Source organism: Cyprinus carpio, chromosome B17, assembly GCF_018340385.1.
Source record: "Cyprinus carpio isolate SPL01 chromosome B17, ASM1834038v1, whole genome shotgun sequence".
In the NCBI taxonomy this organism is placed as follows: Eukaryota; Metazoa; Chordata; class Actinopteri; order Cypriniformes; family Cyprinidae; genus Cyprinus; species Cyprinus carpio.
Genome location: NC_056613.1, coordinates 25,249,771 through 25,267,597, shown reverse-complemented (window position 1 = coordinate 25,267,597; position 17,827 = coordinate 25,249,771). Strand labels below are relative to the sequence as shown.

General features: G+C 36.4%; 1 protein-coding gene across 6 annotated transcripts in view; it reads left to right on the top strand.

The window, feature by feature from the left end:
* Positions 1-17,827, top strand: part of ralgapa2 (Ral GTPase activating protein catalytic subunit alpha 2) — a 159,981-nt gene that overhangs the window by 21,035 nt on the left and 121,119 nt on the right. For all 6 annotated transcript variants that reach the window (XM_042742922.1, XM_042742921.1, XM_042742918.1 and 3 more), the window contains exons 2-3: positions 2,534-2,644; positions 9,597-9,646. In XM_042742922.1, the coding sequence (XP_042598856.1) occupies positions 2,534-2,644; positions 9,597-9,646 (161 nt within the window). The remainder of the gene's footprint in view (positions 1-2,533; positions 2,645-9,596; positions 9,647-17,827) is intronic.

The window sequence follows — 17,827 nt, the reverse complement described above, 5'->3', positions numbered from 1 at the left end:
CTGATTTTGTAAGGCCGTTTCAGTCATTATACAGTAACCAGCAACAATCAGTCTTCCTCTTCTCATCAAAGATATGTGATGAAGCAGTCTCTGGCTGTCTGTGTCTTTCTCTGACACTTTTAAATGCTTCCATGCTGCCCACATGTTCGCTGCATTAGCGCACCCAACTATTTGATTGCGTTACGTCATTGTTCGGTACAATTTATTCAGTTTTTTCGCTTATTCGGCCGAACACTGAGAAAGAGATTTTTTTGCTATTTACCGCTGAATAATTCCAGTTGCTGAACATCTGGTGCATCCTTAGAGCTTATTATAAATAAACAATTAAATAAAATGACAAAAATACATTTAAGAGTGACTAATGTAGCAATTGACAGATGCAGATTGACTAAAATACACTTGGATACAGTGGTCAATGACCCTAAGAAGCCATCTGATCATCTCTCTGAACATCAGCAAGGATAATATCTATTCAATTCAGCTTTTAAATATGTTTGGACCAATAAGACGAGCATTTGGGTCATGAGTTTGGAAACGCTGTTCTGAAAATGTGTGCTCCCTCAGGATGTGCTACCAGCAGTTCAAATGGTCACATTTTAAGTTAAAGCCCCAAGCTTTAAACCTTACCTTACAGCCATGTGAATATAGCATTCAGATGCTGATAATGTTACTCTCAGTGTACAAAGAGCATGTACAGTACAAATGGTATGAAAAGTAATTAAAATAAATAAGAAAATAAGTTACAGGTGAGGCAAAAAAAAAAAAAAAATATATATATATATATATATATATATTAATGAAGTTCTGAGCAGAATTGTTCTTATTATATTTTTTAAAATTATATTCATCATATATATTAAAACACTCTACATTACATCTCTAATCTATTTTGTGCAATTCCTAATAAACTGCTGGTGGCAGTAGACCACGGTGGTGACGCGGTTGTCATGGTGACTGTCGTAGACCTAGCTGTATTACATTTTATTTGAGCAGAATATCACACAAGGGACTAGTAAAACACTAGGGAGAAAATGTGTCCTGATTGGGGAATTTAAACTCTTAATATGTTGCAACCCCAACCATAAAATCTTGTTGGCATTGGCAAAAAAACTTTGCATTGCAGTGCAAAAAAGGTCAACATCATGTCCAAATGTTCAGGGCTTACTGTGCGTTCACACCAGACGCGACTTGCGCGAATAAATCGCGCTATTCGCGGCACCTCATTCACCCGAAACGCGCCGCAGGTTGTCTATTCACGTCTTTGCATTGACTTAGGGCCGTTACATAGTCAACGCGAGCAAGCAATGCGAGCGACGCGAACGACGCGCTCCCTTTCATAGTCTAAACAGTGGACGCAAGCGTCACGGGCGATGCGTGTATGCAATACAGCGCTCACCCAACGGGGTAGTAGAGTCGGGTGATATTAGTAGAGTCGGGTCGCGTGATATTCAGATCACAATGGCAACTGAAGAGGAGTGCATTCTATTGCTGATTTTACATCGGCGGCAACAAAGGCAGCGCAGAGATAGGCGGTGGTATGTTATACATATAAGCTGGCATACGTTTTTCCTCTTCGCCCGCCATTGTCAAACCTTCTTCTTCTGTAAACACAATATACTTGAATTAATATACAATACATGCGATGTCGCCCCCACCGACAACGCATAGTATTGCGTGCATCGGCACGTCGCGTATCAAAAACTAGGACGACACATTTGGCTACACACCGACGCAAAATGCAGCTGAAGCGTAACGATGCGTAGCCTTGGGGACGCGTATGCGTACAGATGCGTTGACTATGAAACGGCCCTTAACATTGAAATCACTCGCGCCAGACGTTCTATTCGGGTCTGGTGTGAACGCACCATTAGGCTTGCTCTCTTTTTAGAGGCTATGTTTCCTGCCGCAGTTAACAGATTACTCTTCTTTTTTGAAGGCTCAAAGTAAAGTGCTCCCACACTTTGGATGACTTTGTTCGATTAGTTTTATCTTCCGCTTTTTTCTTTTCCTTTCTCGAGCTTACTCCATTGCCGCCTGCCTCCGCTATCTCGCTGAATGCTGCAGAGACGCTGTCGCTGTGCGGGAAGCACGTGACATAAAACGAGGCCAGCTATTGGCTATTCGCTACTTCTCCTGCTGTACTGGCTGAGTAAAACCTCCGGTGGCTCATTACTGCCACACTTTGATCACCGTAGATTTAAAATATGCACGAAATAAGCCGCTTACGGCAAATAAAAGTTATTTAGCAACTAATCGATGACTAAATTAGTTGACAACTATTTTAATAATCGATTTTAATCGATTAAATCGATTAGTTGTTTCAGCTCTAAATTTCATGAATGTTTGTGTCTGGATTAAATCTATTGTCTACATGCACATTCATATCTTTGAATTATTTGTTCAGCATTTAATTATACAATATTATACCATATTATATAATCTGACTCTAATGTTTCAGTTATGCACATATTGGACTTAGTGTTTTTTTTTTTTTTTTGTCTAATTCTTTATTTTCTGCTTGTTTTCTCCACAGATATTACTGACAGGAATGAACTGAAGGCATTTTTTGAAACCAACTGCTCACAGATTTATTTTATCTTCTATGAAAATTTCATTACACTGGAAAGTAACTTAAAGCAAAAAGGTAAGATATGTTTGTATGTTTTCTGGGGAAAAAAAAGAATATATATATATATATATATATATATATATATATATATATATATATATATATATATATATATATATATATATATATATATATATATATATAGTATGTAATGTGTGTGTGTGTGTGTGTGTGTGTGTGTGTGTGTGTGTGTGTGTGTGTGTGTGTGTGTATATGTGTGTGATATGAGTGTGTGTGTGAGTGTGGTGTATGTATGTATGTGTGTGTATATGTGTATATATATATGTATATATATATATATATATATATATATATATATATATATATATATATATATATATATATATATATATATGCTTGCTAATTAACAGTTCCCATGTGCAGGCCCAAATCTCTGTTTGCTATGGTCAACAAACTCACTAACCCTGTTATTTCTGGCTCTGAGGTGCTTGTGAATAACTTTTCTCATTACTTTTCAGACAAACTGAAGTCTATCACTGAATCCATTTCCAAAGATACCCCTCATACAACTGACTCAAATGTTTACTTAATGTCAGCTGACTCGGCTCACTCAACATACTCTCTTTCCGCTTTTACTCTCACTACTTCTACTGCTGTAAGTGATCTAATTGTGAAGTCAAATTCTACATCCTGCCAGATTGATCCTTCACCTACTGTTTTGATTAAGATGCATGTTCCTGAGGTTGAACCTTTCATAACACATATTATTAACTGTAGTATAGCATCTGAAAAAAAACAAACAAAAAAAAAAATGGCTGCGGTGACCCCCATGCTTAACCCTCTGAAGTCGATTAACGCGTATTTTCTCCTGATAACCCCGAAAAGAACTTAAATTACACTTTCAGTTTTGATCGTACAGATAAGAGCAATACAGGGTCTACTTTTTTTTTCTAACAACATAATAACAACAAAACTTTGTGCATTTATAAAATAAAGATAACAAACAAGGAGTGCTGTCTGCAGCCTTTGTCTGCGCTGATCTTCAGTTCCAAACGCGTCATTAAAATGAACTGTAACTCAGTGAATACTCAACACAGATACATGAGAGATATATATATATAAAGCCTGACATGTCTACTTTTAAACTAAAAAAGTGCTGCCGAAAACAAATATACAGTAATAAAGTAATCCATATGAAAACAACGTGATGTCCGTTTTTCACGTCTCCCTTCATTATCTTCTAATGCGACCACGCCCACACGCTGAACGCGCTTTTGAGATGATAATGTTTCACTGAAGCGTGCGGCTTGAAAAAGCTCACACAACAGAAGACAACGCAGCGAGATTGTTCTTCAAGTTTTTTTTATTTTACTGTTTGCTTCGCGATGAGAGGAATAAGACATAATTCACCCCAAAAAGATGTGATGTGGTTGAGGATTTGAGATTTGGATTTCCTCAGAAAAAAAAATGAAGCACTTTATTCAGCAGAGATCATAAACATGAGTAAGTTTCTTTTTATTTATTTATTTATATACTTGTACTAGTTTTCACATAACGTGTAAACATTTTACTAGTTAGACTTTTTCCAAAGACTTTTTCCAAACTATAATTCCTGACTTAATGTGTAATCAAGTGAAATATCATGAAGTTTCAATAACAATATACACTACTATACCATTCAAAAGCTTGATGTAAATAATATAAATGTACCAATAAATGTAACTGTAACAAATGTAACAGACAATGCTGTTCTTTCAATTATAATAATAATAATAATAATAATAACAATAATAATATAATGATTTAATAATAATAATAATAATAATAATAATAATAATAATAATAATAATATAATGATTATTATAATAATAACAATAAATGTTTTTTTTTTAGAAAATAAGATTGTTAAAAGGATTTCTGAAGGATCGTTTGACTGGAGTAATGATGCAAAAAAATTCAGTTTGAAAGTCAGCTTTGATTGTTCCTAATAAACTGTTTAACTGCACTCGCAAGTGAATATTAAATTATGTTGTGGGATAATTAAATATATTCTAAATAAACTACAAACATAAAATTATATACATTTATTTTGTCCTCACATTCTTTCTTGTAACTCATTGTAAGCCATTCAGTGACACAGCTGACTGAATGGCTCATTATGCAGCTCATTATGCAGGCCTTTTTCTTCTCAGGTAGTTGACGCCTACTCGCATATGACTTTTACCAACAAAAAGTGTCTTAGAAAATTTAAATCAATATATTGTTTTCTGTAAGTGAGTAAACAAGATGATTTTCACATCATTTAGAAAAAAAAATTCTAGGCTACAAGCTCCAGTTCTCAAAAGTCCCGGGAACCAATGTTCTGTATGTGTTTTATTGCCTTATTCAAGTGATTTAACATTTTTAGTTTTTCACTAACCACGCATAACATTTTTTTTTCTCAAAAACACAATCATGTACATACATGCTGCTCACATATTATTATAGCCCAGTTTGTGCTGATTACAGTGAGATTAGACTTTAGCCATTTGGATATTTATAAGAAACTGAAAAAAGCACAAATGTCAGGGCATGACAAAACTTCTCCAGGCCCAAAAAATACCCTTAGACTCCAGAGGGTTAAAAAAACAGTTCTTGACCATCTAGATATGAACAATTATAGGCCAATCTCAAATTTACCATTCTTAAGTAAAATTCTTGAAAAAGTCGTGGCTTCACAATTGAAATCTTACTTAAATGCTAATGGCCTTTTTGAACCTTTTCAATCAGGATTTCGTTCATCACATAGCACTGAAACTGCTCTTCTTCGTGTGGTTAATGACATTCTTCTGTCCATGGATTCTGGGTTAATAAACCTCTTGATTCTTCTTGATCTAAGCTCTGCATTTGACACAGTCTGCCATGAAATACTCATCTCTCACCTTTCTGATATCGGTATCACTGGTTCAGCTCTTTCCTGGCTCATTTCCTACATCAATGATAGAAAATATTATATCACCATACAAGGGTATAAATCTGCCACTGCTCCAGTTTCACAGAGTGTTCCTCAAGGTTCAGTTCTTGGTCCACTTCTGTTTATAATTTATATATATCCACTAGGTGAAATCATATGCATGCATGGACTTCAGTTTCATTGCTATGCTGATGACATTCAAACTGACCTAACCACCAGCTCTGATAGGTCATCACTGCCTGACTCACTTACTGCATGCATCAGGGATATCAAGCATGGGATGTCCTTGAATTTCCTTAAACTAAGTAATAACAAAACATATTTTTAATATGTATTTTGGATAATGTGGCTTTATGTGGCCTTATGTGTTTGTATTGTGTATATGGGTGTGCTAATGTTTTGTTTAGCACTATGTAAAGTGACCTTGAGCTATGGAAAGACACTACTGTATATAAATAAAAACTTCTTCGAACGGAAGTGCCCTGTGAAGTGGACATCACAGGATATTCCGTCATAATTCCAGTTTGAAGCGAACGAATATGTTCCATTCAGAGGTATATGATGTCACATTTGTCCGTCTGTGAAGACATTGCGCAGAGCAAATCCGTGAATGAATGTTCCGAAGTGAGGTAAACTTCAACAGATTTCCCCTGCTCAGGGAGTAGGCAGCAGTGAACACTGTGTAGGGACTATGTCAGTGGAAACACAGTTCTTGCACGGAGCTCACTTCTAACGAGCTGGTTATCTGAATCAGGTGTGTTAACAAAAGAGACATGTAAAATATGCAGAGCTGGGGGGTGCGAGGACTGGAATTGAGAACCACTGCTGTAGAGTAGCGCTTGTTGTTTGTCGCTTCTCCGATCACAAATGCAGAATTGTTTTTATGTTGATGCGGCGTGATGTAACCCAACGTGTAAAAACACAGGATAAGTCATTATAATCTGTAATTATGTCCCTGCTGGATGCCACAAATGGCTCGTTTGTAATGGGTTTTATTGTTTTTGTCTTGTAGCACCAGTTTTCTAAACGGGACATGGCAACACAATATATTAAGGGGCGTAACATTTCCGTCACATGCTTGAGGCATTCAGCCATTCACAACGCACTGGCTAGCTGGCCAATCAGAGCATACCTCGCTTTTCAGACCGATGAGCTTTGTAAAAAATTATGTGTTTCAGAAAGGTGGAGCACAGAGGAGAAACAATAATGTGCAGTATGTGGAAAATATATATATATACATACATACATACATACATACATATATCATACATACATATATATATATATATATATATATATATATATATATATATATATATAATATATATATATATATATATATATATATATATATATATATATATATATATATATATATATATATATATATATATATACTATATATATATATATATATATATATATTTAAACCACATAAACACATTGCATTACACCAAATACACAAAATAATGTTCTTTTTAGCAACATCATATGACCCCCTTAATGTTACATTTTCCTCAGGAAAGTCTTTCAGTGTAAATAGCTCATTAGCTTCTCATCAGCTTGTCCAGTAGTTGGAATGTTTGCTTACAATTCCATTTTTATTTGACTCTGATTTGTTATATCTGTAAATAAGTAGTAATTTAATTTAATAGTTTGGACTATGCTGTTAATTTTAACATCTAAATATTATAGTAATGTAGCAAGGGAGATTGTTCCCTATGTAGATAATTATTTCTTAATTTCTTAAGAACAATTGATTTATGTACTTGAAATATTTCTAGGTAAATCAAGCACTAAGTGCAAGTGTTGAAGTTGTGCATGTAAATAAATGAATACCCAAAAATTGTTACCTAGAAAAAAAAAAAGAGTACCATAACCTTTACCTTTTAAGAGCAAATTAAACTGTTGCTATCCCTAAATATAAATATAGTTGGAAACAGGAATCTACAATTAAATATATACTATTTACCGATAAATACGCATACTGTTTATCATCTCTTACTGATATATAAAACAAGAAATCACCACCAACAACCAATAACTGATGTGATTGATTAAGGATACACGATATTGGATTTTTACTGATATCCTTGCTGATAACATAACATTCTGATAATATTGTACATTCCTAATTCTAATATATTTGATGCATCTCTAATGTAGTTCATTCCAAATCAGTCACATACTGTAAAAGATTAAATTTCAGTTTCATGCTATATTGGAAGATATCTTGCTTAGATAGAAAGGCAGCTCACAAAGGTTTTGGAAAAGAGCTTTTGAATAATGTAAAAAAAAAAAAAAAAAAAAAATCTGATTCAAGCCTACATTTCCTTAGCCTGATGTCATAGCCTTGCCTCGCTGCTGCCTGCATGCCTCCTCATGTGAAGTTAATGAGGCTTTTGTTTCTGTTGAGTCCCATCACTGACCAAAGTGGTTTTCCTGCTCTGTGTTCAGTGAAGGTCATCTGTCCTTCATGCTGAAGCACAATTCTACAGTAGAAATATTTGTTTGAAACTCACACCTCATAATTTTCCTGCATATCAAGAGCGGGATTTTATGATTCAGCTGAGCAGTTTTTAACTGAGTTACTTAAAGACCTGGTATTAAAATGCTGGAACACAGAACTGCAGTGCTAACATGCACCAGTGCACTATAATGACAACATCAGCTTTCTTAAGAGCATCAGATGGAGTATCACCCTAAAGATAACCTGTGATGCTGTGTGTAACCCTAAGCATTAAACATGTCACTTGGGATGTGAAGGAGATGTGCACTTTTCTAAGCCAATTTTTACCGGGCAGATGATGACATGGGCAAAAAATGTATGGACTTAAATTGAGCCATATTTACATTTACATTTATCCTGTGCTTTTATTCAAAGCATCTTACAAATTAGGATTATCATAGTTTGTCGTAGAGCCCACAATGTTCATAGTGCATAATGCATAATAAGTTTAGTATAAAGTAGATTAGCAATTTAGAGCAGAAGTTAAATGCAGAAAACAAGAGAAAGAGAGCACTATATTTTTGTAGTAAATGATAGATCGTTTACTTTGCATCCACTGCAAAAAAACAAACAAACAAACAAAAAAATCCTCCTGATTTTGAAAACTCATCTTTTTATTGAGTTGTTCTATACTATGCGACCAGTTGGAGGTGAGTCCTATGAGCCTGTCCTTTTAATCAATTATTCAAAATAGACCCGTGAACTCATGATATATCATTTGAATCAGACGATTAGCCCGGGAGGTTATGCACATCATTACTGTTAATGAAATGTTTTTGATTAAAGATTATTTTGATGAAAACCAGTAGACTGTAGCATTATAATGTTATAATAATAGCATATAAATCAAAACCTAAAGTTACTAGATGAAATGTTGACCAGGAAGTGAAAATTAATTAATTTATTTATTTATATATAGCAAGCAGAGGCTGCTCTGATGTTTCTTTTGACATATTGCATGTTCAGATTTTCATTCAACAAAATATTCTGGGGCAATGAAATTCAGAATCGATGAAGAGAAAATAGGCTTTTGAAGAAAATTACAGCACAATTATTAAAAATTGTATTCCATTTAAATGGAATGCAAATGAACTTGACATTGCTATAATGTCTAACTCATGCAACAATGCTCTAAAACACAGGCAGCCAAAGTACAAATAATTTACGGTAATACTTTACAATAAACTCCATTTGTTAACATTAGTTAATGCATAAGCTAATATGAACTAACAATGAGCAACAATGAAATTTCTTTTTATTTGTTCACTGCACACTTTCAAAGCCATAGTTTTACTAGAATTATCCAGCCTGTACGGCAACACTAACCAATCAGACATCAACGTCTTGGACAACATGTGATCATCAAATGATCATCACAGTCACTTTTAACCTGTACTCTGGTACTCATGCCCACCCCGGATTCATTGAAGATCATAACTGTATAGCTAACCACAGCAAAAACACAAGCCTGAGTGAATAAACACTAAGAATGAATGATTGTACTGTAAAATTACACAATAACTAATTCTATTGCTTTCTTTCAGGGAACAAATCTCAACGGGAGGAGCTGGACTCCATCCTCTTTATTTTTGAAGTAAGCCTTTTCTATTTGCATTCATTAGTGTTTAAACAGCTGAACTGTAGGTATCTGCGGATCTGTTTATGTCTGCTTCACCTGCAGCTCTGAGGTAGTTTTGTGCTGCTCTGCCCAGAGCAGGTTTTTCCACTCTCTCTCCTGTTATTTTTAGTTTATTTTTTTCCTGGAGGTGCCATCCTCCCGGTGTCTTTTCCTGCCTGGCTGAAAAGTAGACTCTAGTTTGCAATACAAATAGGCAGGCAGGGCATTCTCTGGTTTCATTTGCTCAGGGTGGTGACAGGCTTTCTTTTTTTTATTTTTTTTTTTTAGGAAAAATGGTGTCTTGGTGTGAGAAGAGAGTTTGTGTTACATAAACAGACGTTGACTTGAAAGGTTACCCTGGGGAAATGCCTTTTAGATGCTTAATCAGAAATCATTTGAGTTCATTAATTATATGACAAGTGGAAAAGCTGAAGCTACAACATGATAAATATACTTAATTTTAGGGCTGTGCAAAAAATCGAATACGATTTTCATGCACATCTCTTCAGTAAAGACGCTCCTGTGATTAGTAGTATATCTCCAGCACGTACGTTAAGATTAGGGTTGCCAGGTTTTCACAACAAATCCTGCCCAGTTGCTTCTCAAAACTAGTCCAAAACTAGCCCAATCGCGTTTCCAGGAGGTTCCCCGATAAAAATTGCATCCCGGGGTTAAAATATAAGTTTTTTGGCAGGGTTGCCCTGGTAATATTCACATTTTAGGGGCTAAATATAACGTTATTGGTATTGGGGTCGCTTCACCCCGCGGACATGAAAAACAACCGCAGACTTGGCAACACTGGTTCAGGTGGAGCGCCATTTACTACACAGAGCCGTAGTCCACCGACAAGCTACACAAAATCGCTTTCAAGACAAAGAATCGCTTGCGATTTACAATCGATTTTCCTAGATTGTCAGTGAATTACGGCTCTGTGTAGTAAATGCCAACCAGTGTTGCCAAGTCTGCGGTCACTGACAGTTTCGGGGGACCAGTGCTGTTTCCTCCAAACATTGACGTCAAGTGCTGTCCTCATGTTAACTAAAATAAGTCACTGAAATTAGGGGTGTAAGAAAATATCGATACACGTAAGTATCGCGGTATTTTGTTTGGTGATACTGTATCCATTCACAAAAACAAAATATCGATTTTTAAAAAAAAAAAAAAAATAAAAGATTCATGTCATTTGTTTCATTTTGAGTTTACATCCCGACCACTAGATGGCAGTCTTCATCTCTGACTGACAGTGAGAGTAACAGGAAATACAAGCATTAGGGCATGCCACTAATGTTAGCATTAATATCGCTATTCGCTGCTAGTAATGGAGGATGAAAGAATTGTCCCTATTCCTCGTTCAGTGTACAAAGCTGAAGTGTGCTGTCATTTCTGTGTCATTTTTGTGGTAACGTCAACCGCAGGAATGTGGCGAGGGTGCCGCCTCGTTGCCACCGCGTCCCGTGTGAAGAGTGGCTCGCGCTGGGTGGGTCGAGGTGGGCGGTAGGGTCGCAGCGCGTCGCGCCTGCAGCCGTCTCTCATTTTGGGACCGTTTTGTGCAGTTGGGGCGGTGCTCGCGTCGTGGTTTCGCCGATTCCACGCAGAACATAAATACAAAATGAAAAACCTGTGAAATCCAAGTGAAAAGGCTCGACATCTGTATTTATTTTATTGTTTTATAATTGTTTTGTTTTCTTTAGGAATCCTGTAAGCACTTTTTTATTGATATTAAGCAGATGTAATTTTTTTGTTCAGATCAAAATGTTATGACATTGTATGTCACACTTGTAAACCAAAACTGTGAACCTTTAAAGCAGGTTCTAATATATATATATATATGTATATATATATATATATATATATATATATATATATATATATATATATATATAAGGATATATATATATATATATGGTCTTTATATAAAATACATTTTATACGTATTATACATTTAACTAAAGGATCCTGCAAGCACTTTAATTCCCAACACCCCACCCTTTGCTCGTATTGCACAAAAATTGGTTCAATAACCTTGAATCTTATGATGATTATTGCAAATGCAGATCCCACTGTGTTCTTATTGCTAAGGTTTGCATATGGTGGTGTGTTCTTACAACATACAGAACTACCAAATTTTGCTATGATTGCATCATATAATATAATTGCTGTTAATAGTGTTCATCTGTTTGATTATGTCTTTAATTGGTTTTTCCGCACATTTCTGCCATATGTACATAAACTGACAGTCACCACTGATAAGCGACTACTAAATATTGTAGAAACTTAATTTTCTGTAAAGTTACTTTGCAACGATTTGTATTGAAAAGAGCGCTATACAAATAAACTTGAATTGAATTGTGTTCTTAATGACAGCTTTCCTAAAAATATTTCCTATTCCTAAAATAAGAAATATCCCAATATATCACCTTGCTGACAGTATCGCAATGTGTCGCAACATATCGTATCACAACCCCTGTAACGTGATACGTATCGTATCGCCAGATTTTTGGCAATACACAGCCCTAACTGAAATGGCTGTTGTCTGCCCTGAACGTAAGCATTTAAGAAAAGTTTCATGATAATTTGTGTCCTTCTTTTCATGTACAAGTTGGGCGAAACTGTTCTGTTCTCGAGTCCAGTTATAATGCAGACATGTAAGAGGCTGAAAATTAGCTGAACATATCCTTGTAATTAGAGACACTACATTTAAAAACTTTTTTTAATATAACAACATTTTTATTTTAAATCCATCCATAGCAATAAGGTCAACCCCACCCTGTCTCTTAGCTTAACATTTCTCCCCATTTCTTAGTAAAAGTTGCTCTCAGCAGTTTTGTTAATGGGTTTTACAGAAAAAACTCTTATCTAAGAACTTTCACTGTTATTTAGGAGAATTCTTAAGGTCCTGCATACTGAAAATTTTGTACTCCAAAACTTTCATTCATCATAGAAAAATTCAAATCGAGTTTGATTTTCTGCATTTCTTGCATCCGTAGCAAGCATTTTGAGAGGTGTTTTGACAATTCAGAGCCATGTACAAGTGAACCCCAAAATCCAGAATGGCATCTGACAAGTTCATCCACTTCGTCTAGCACCATAAAGCACTGTATAGGTTACCCATTTTAACGGGTTAACCGTTAACCGACCGTTAAGAATTTTGACTGATTAATATAATCAGTTAAATAAAAAGAAAAATACATATATATATTTAATCAATAATCAAAAATTAAATAAACAAAATAAAAAAAAAAAAAAAAGCAATTTGCTGCATAGTTAAAATACACTACGTGTATAAAAAATAGTTTTTTAGAGAAACAAAAAACATAAGTCGCGTAGGCTATAGTCTAGTCGCGTTTTATCATTTCATTTAGAAATAGGCCTAATGCCGACGCAAAATGTTTACAAACATTATAATAAACATTTTAAACATTGCTAGGCTATTTTAGTTCCCCTCAGTCCACAACAAGTCCTTTCAATTAACAGTATTTAGAAAAGAACAATAATTAAAAATATAAGAAGCTAGCAATGTAAATGACAAGCCAAAAATGAATTAATTTAAGATAAAACGAAACTGAAACCAATGTTGTGTCTCTCATTCGACACAAAATCAAATGTTTCCGTATTCGCAATGTATTTGGATGGCAAAATATTATTTATTATGTACTTCACTCGCGTTCCAATATCCACGTAGAACAAAATATTATTTGTGTACATTCACAATAAAAACAAATCTTTGTGCTTTTGTAAAATAAGCCTAAATAAAAATAGAATGGTGCTTTCTACTGTCTGGTTTCCTTTCACGCAACACAATCATGAACCGAATCTCTGCTTACTAGGCTGCTTCTTGCACAGTTTTTCGTTCATTTTCGTAATTTATTATTTAAATAAAATAAATATTTCATGTATAGGCCTATTTATTTGTTATATATCTATCCATCCATCCATCCATCTTATTCCGCTTGTCCGGGGCCGGGTCGTTGGGGCAGCAGTCTAAGCAGAGACCCCCAGACTTCCCTCTCCCTAGACACTTCCTCCAGCTCTTCTGGGGGGATACTGAGGCATTCCCAGGCCAGCCAAGAGACATATTCCCTCCAGCATGTCCTTGGTCTTCCCCGGGGCCTCCTCCTGGTGGGACGCGCCCAGAACACCTCCCAAGGAAGGCGTCCAGGACACTTCCGGAACAGATGCCCGAGACACCTCAGCTGGCTCCTCTCTGTGTGGAGGAGCAGCAGCTCTACTCTGAGCTCTTCTCGAGTGGCCGCCTGTATCCGGGATCTTGTCCTTTCAGTCATTACCCACAGCTCATGACCATAGGTGAGATTAGGAACATAGATCGACGGGTAAATTGAGTGCTTCGCCTTGCAGCTCAGCTCCTTCTTTACCACGACAAACTGGAACATCGACCGCATCACTGCAGAAGCTGCACCTTTCCGCCTGTCAATCTCCCGCTCCATCCTTCCCTCACTCGTGAACAAGACCCCAAGATACTTGAACTTCTCCACTTGAGGCAGGAGGAGAGACAAAATCATGTGGTCCGAAACCGGACAACCTCCGGCCCCTGGCCCCCCCTATAAACCCAGAAAACAAAAACAAAAAAAATAACCAACAATAAAATTCATAAATGCCACACCCCAAACAGTCCAACAAGTCTGACTTACTGCCAGCAATGCAAACCAAGCTCGTGCTCCGGTCGTACAAGGGGCCGGACAGCCCTTAACAGAGGGCCCCAGACCCCATACTCCCAGAGCACCCCCCATAGGATGCCGCGAGGGACACGGTCGATTGCCTTCTCTAAATCCACAAAGTACTTGTGGATTGGTTGGGCAAACTCCACCTCAGAGCCCCCGAATCCTCCAGCACCCCCAGGTGAGGTCAACAGTATAGAGCTGGTCCAAGGCCAAACGTGTTCCACGACCGAGAACCACCCGGGCTGAAAACCCGCATTGTCCCACAAGCCAGCACCCTCCTGGCAGGACTGAATCCAATTCAATGTTTATATGTATAGCGCTTTTTACTATCAAAGCTTGCAATTTGGTAGTTCTGTATGCTTATCAGTGGTGACTGTCAGTTTCAGGGTTAGCATCATCTGAGGTCCCAGACGATTAAGACTCTGAGATGCAATCACACTTGGTTGGTAGTTCTGTATGTTGTTTTCAGGGTTAGCATCATCATCTCTTCTCTCAGGTGTTCTGGATCCAGAATGGAGCTTGTGTAAATCCTAGTTACCACAGGATGTAAATCCCGTGGCAAAACAGAGAAACAAATAGAGACATAATAAGCGTAGCTGCTGTTCCAACCAAGTAAAATTAATTTGTTTAACCCAAGCTAAAGAATAATAATGCACATTTGATCAGATTACAGTTTCCAACAAGACGCATGTACTGTTACTTTCTCTACAGTCAAACATCTGGGTGTTATATTAGACAGCAACTTGTCTTTTGAAAACCATATTTCCCATGTTGCAAAAACAGCATTCTTCCATTTTAGAAACATTACTATTAAACGTTGATGGAATATTTGAGTCGGGTGGCGTCTGGATTAAACGTTGATGGAATATTTGAGTCGGGTGGCGTCTGGTTATTTGTTAATCTAGCCACTGTGCTAAATAAAAACCTTGGATTGTTTTGGTTATTTTCAATGAGTTTATGGATATGCTCGGCCCTGGCAGTTTTTAGAGCCTGTCTATAGCTGGACATACTGTTTTGCCATGCAATTCTAAAAACTCACTTGTTAGTTTTTCTCCATTTGTGCTCAAGACTATGAGTTTCTTTATTGAGAAAGTGGGTATTACTGTTATACCATGGCACAGTACGTTTTTCTCTAACCTTTTGCAATTTGATGGGGGCAGCAGCTTCTAATGTATTAGAGAAAATAGTGCCCATGTTGCCAGTCATTTCGTCTGGTTCATATGTATTTTTGGGTACACATAGCAGTTGAGATAAATCAGGCAGGTTATTTGCGAATCTGTCTTTGGTGGCTGGAACAGTAGTTCTGCCCAGACGGTAACGCTGAGCCATATAGTCAATATCAGTGATACACAGCATGCATGATACAAGGAAATGGTTGGTAACATCATCACTTTGATGTACGATATCTATATCAGTAAGATTGATTCCATGCGATATAATTAAATCTAGCGTATGAGTGGGCCCGAGTTTATTAGGTCAGTAAACATCATTTGTATTATCAACGTGAATATTAAAATCTCAGACAATTAGCGCTTTATCAACTGTAACCAAAAGGTCTGAGAGGAAGTCTGCAAATTCTTTTAGGAATTCTGTATACGGCCCTGCTGGTCTATACACAGTAGCCAGAGCAAGAGATACAATAGATTTCTTTTGCATATCTGACAGTGTAACATTAAGCAGAAGTATTTCGAATGAGCTAAACCCTGTATCCTGTTTTCTGGGTAACATTGAGAATATCACTATATATAGTTGCAACACCTCTCCCACGACCAGTCTGACGGGGCTCATGCTTATAACAGTAGTTTGGTGGAGTAGACTCATTTAGACCGATATAATCATTTGGTTTTAGCCAGGTTTCAGTCAAGCAGAGTACATCAAAACTATTTTCTGTGATCATTTCATTTACAGTAGCTGCTTTGGGTGTGAGTGATCTAATGTTTATGAGCCTAAACTTTAAAAATTGTTTTTGTTCATTTATTTTACATTTTTCTGGTTTAATCACTATAAGATTTTTTCTAGATCTTACATTAAATTTATATTTTGACCCCACTATTCGGGGAACAGACACAGTCTTAATAGATTGGACAGCGCAAGTACTTCTATCATTTAAGTGGGTAGAACAAAAGTCATCATAGTAGTTATTAATTGGCTTACTAGTCATATGGAGCAAAGTGTCCTGGAGATGTTGTCCGAGAGGAGTTCCGCTCCAACTCTGCTGGGGTGCAGGCCATCAGCGCGAAAAAGCCTAGGACGCTCCCAGAAATTTTATGTTCTTTACACCATGACAATAACCATTCATTTAAAGCAAAAAGTCTACTGAACCTTTCGTGTCCTCGTCGATACGTGGGCAGTGGTCCTGACACGATGATCGTCGCTGCTGCGCACCGTCTCGATCAGTATAAAATAGATTTTTAAGATAAAAAATTAGTCGATAAAAAATAACGTGATGGAGCTCAAACTCAAGACACACGGCAGCAACAAACAGGAAGTCAACAACAGGAACAATCTTCATATTGACGGCATCCCTTACTTCAGGTATCCACCACCGGGTTCGGGGATTACCACCTCAACAGGAAGCAGGAAACTACTGATACGTGCAGCATGATTATTTGAACATTTCTGAGTGGCAAACACAATAGATCTATAAAGCAATATGTTGTGAGAGGGTCTTCTGTGTCACCACATCCCAAACGACTCAAAATTATAAACCACAAAGTTAACAAAACAATGCACTCCACTGTGCTGAGCGAGAAACTTCCTGTTTCCCATGTATTAAGACGTGATTACGAGCTAGCTGCATTAAAATGATTTGTTATTTGTTGAAAGAATAAAATGTAATATTACACTGGGTGATAACCATAAACATTTACCGCCCATATATAAAAAAAAAAAGACTGTTATGTTGATTTTTCTGAAGTAAATAATGTTATGTGACTATTCACAAGCTTTTAATTATGGTATAAATGCTTGGAAATAATATGTAACGTTTTAATCGCAATAAGCTTTGGGCTTTGTTACTTTTTATTATAACACAAAGCCTCAGCCTTCTGTCAATTTTAAGATAAAACACAAACAATAAATGTTTTTTACGCTCTTTAACTTGTAGTGAGATATTCCCCTCCTTTCAAGCGGCATGCGAATCAATTATATTTTCCTGTTTAATATTTGCAGCACGAAATAAAAACAAATAAATAAATGTTCATGTTGAAAAAAAACAACAACAATTTAATACTAACGAGTGTCTCGTGAAATAAATCAATTTGAGTTTATAAAATCGTCAGTAAGCCTAGTGCTGTTTTTCGTGTTAAATGTGAAGAATGATAGGTGCCACATACTTTTTTTTAATTAATTAATGAGTATACAGGTGTAATATATTCACTTTTGCTTCACACAATGTAACATGATTTTATTATCGTAATTTTGACTGTATTCCTAAAATATTATGACACTAATCTTATTTTTTATTTTTTTTTGAGAA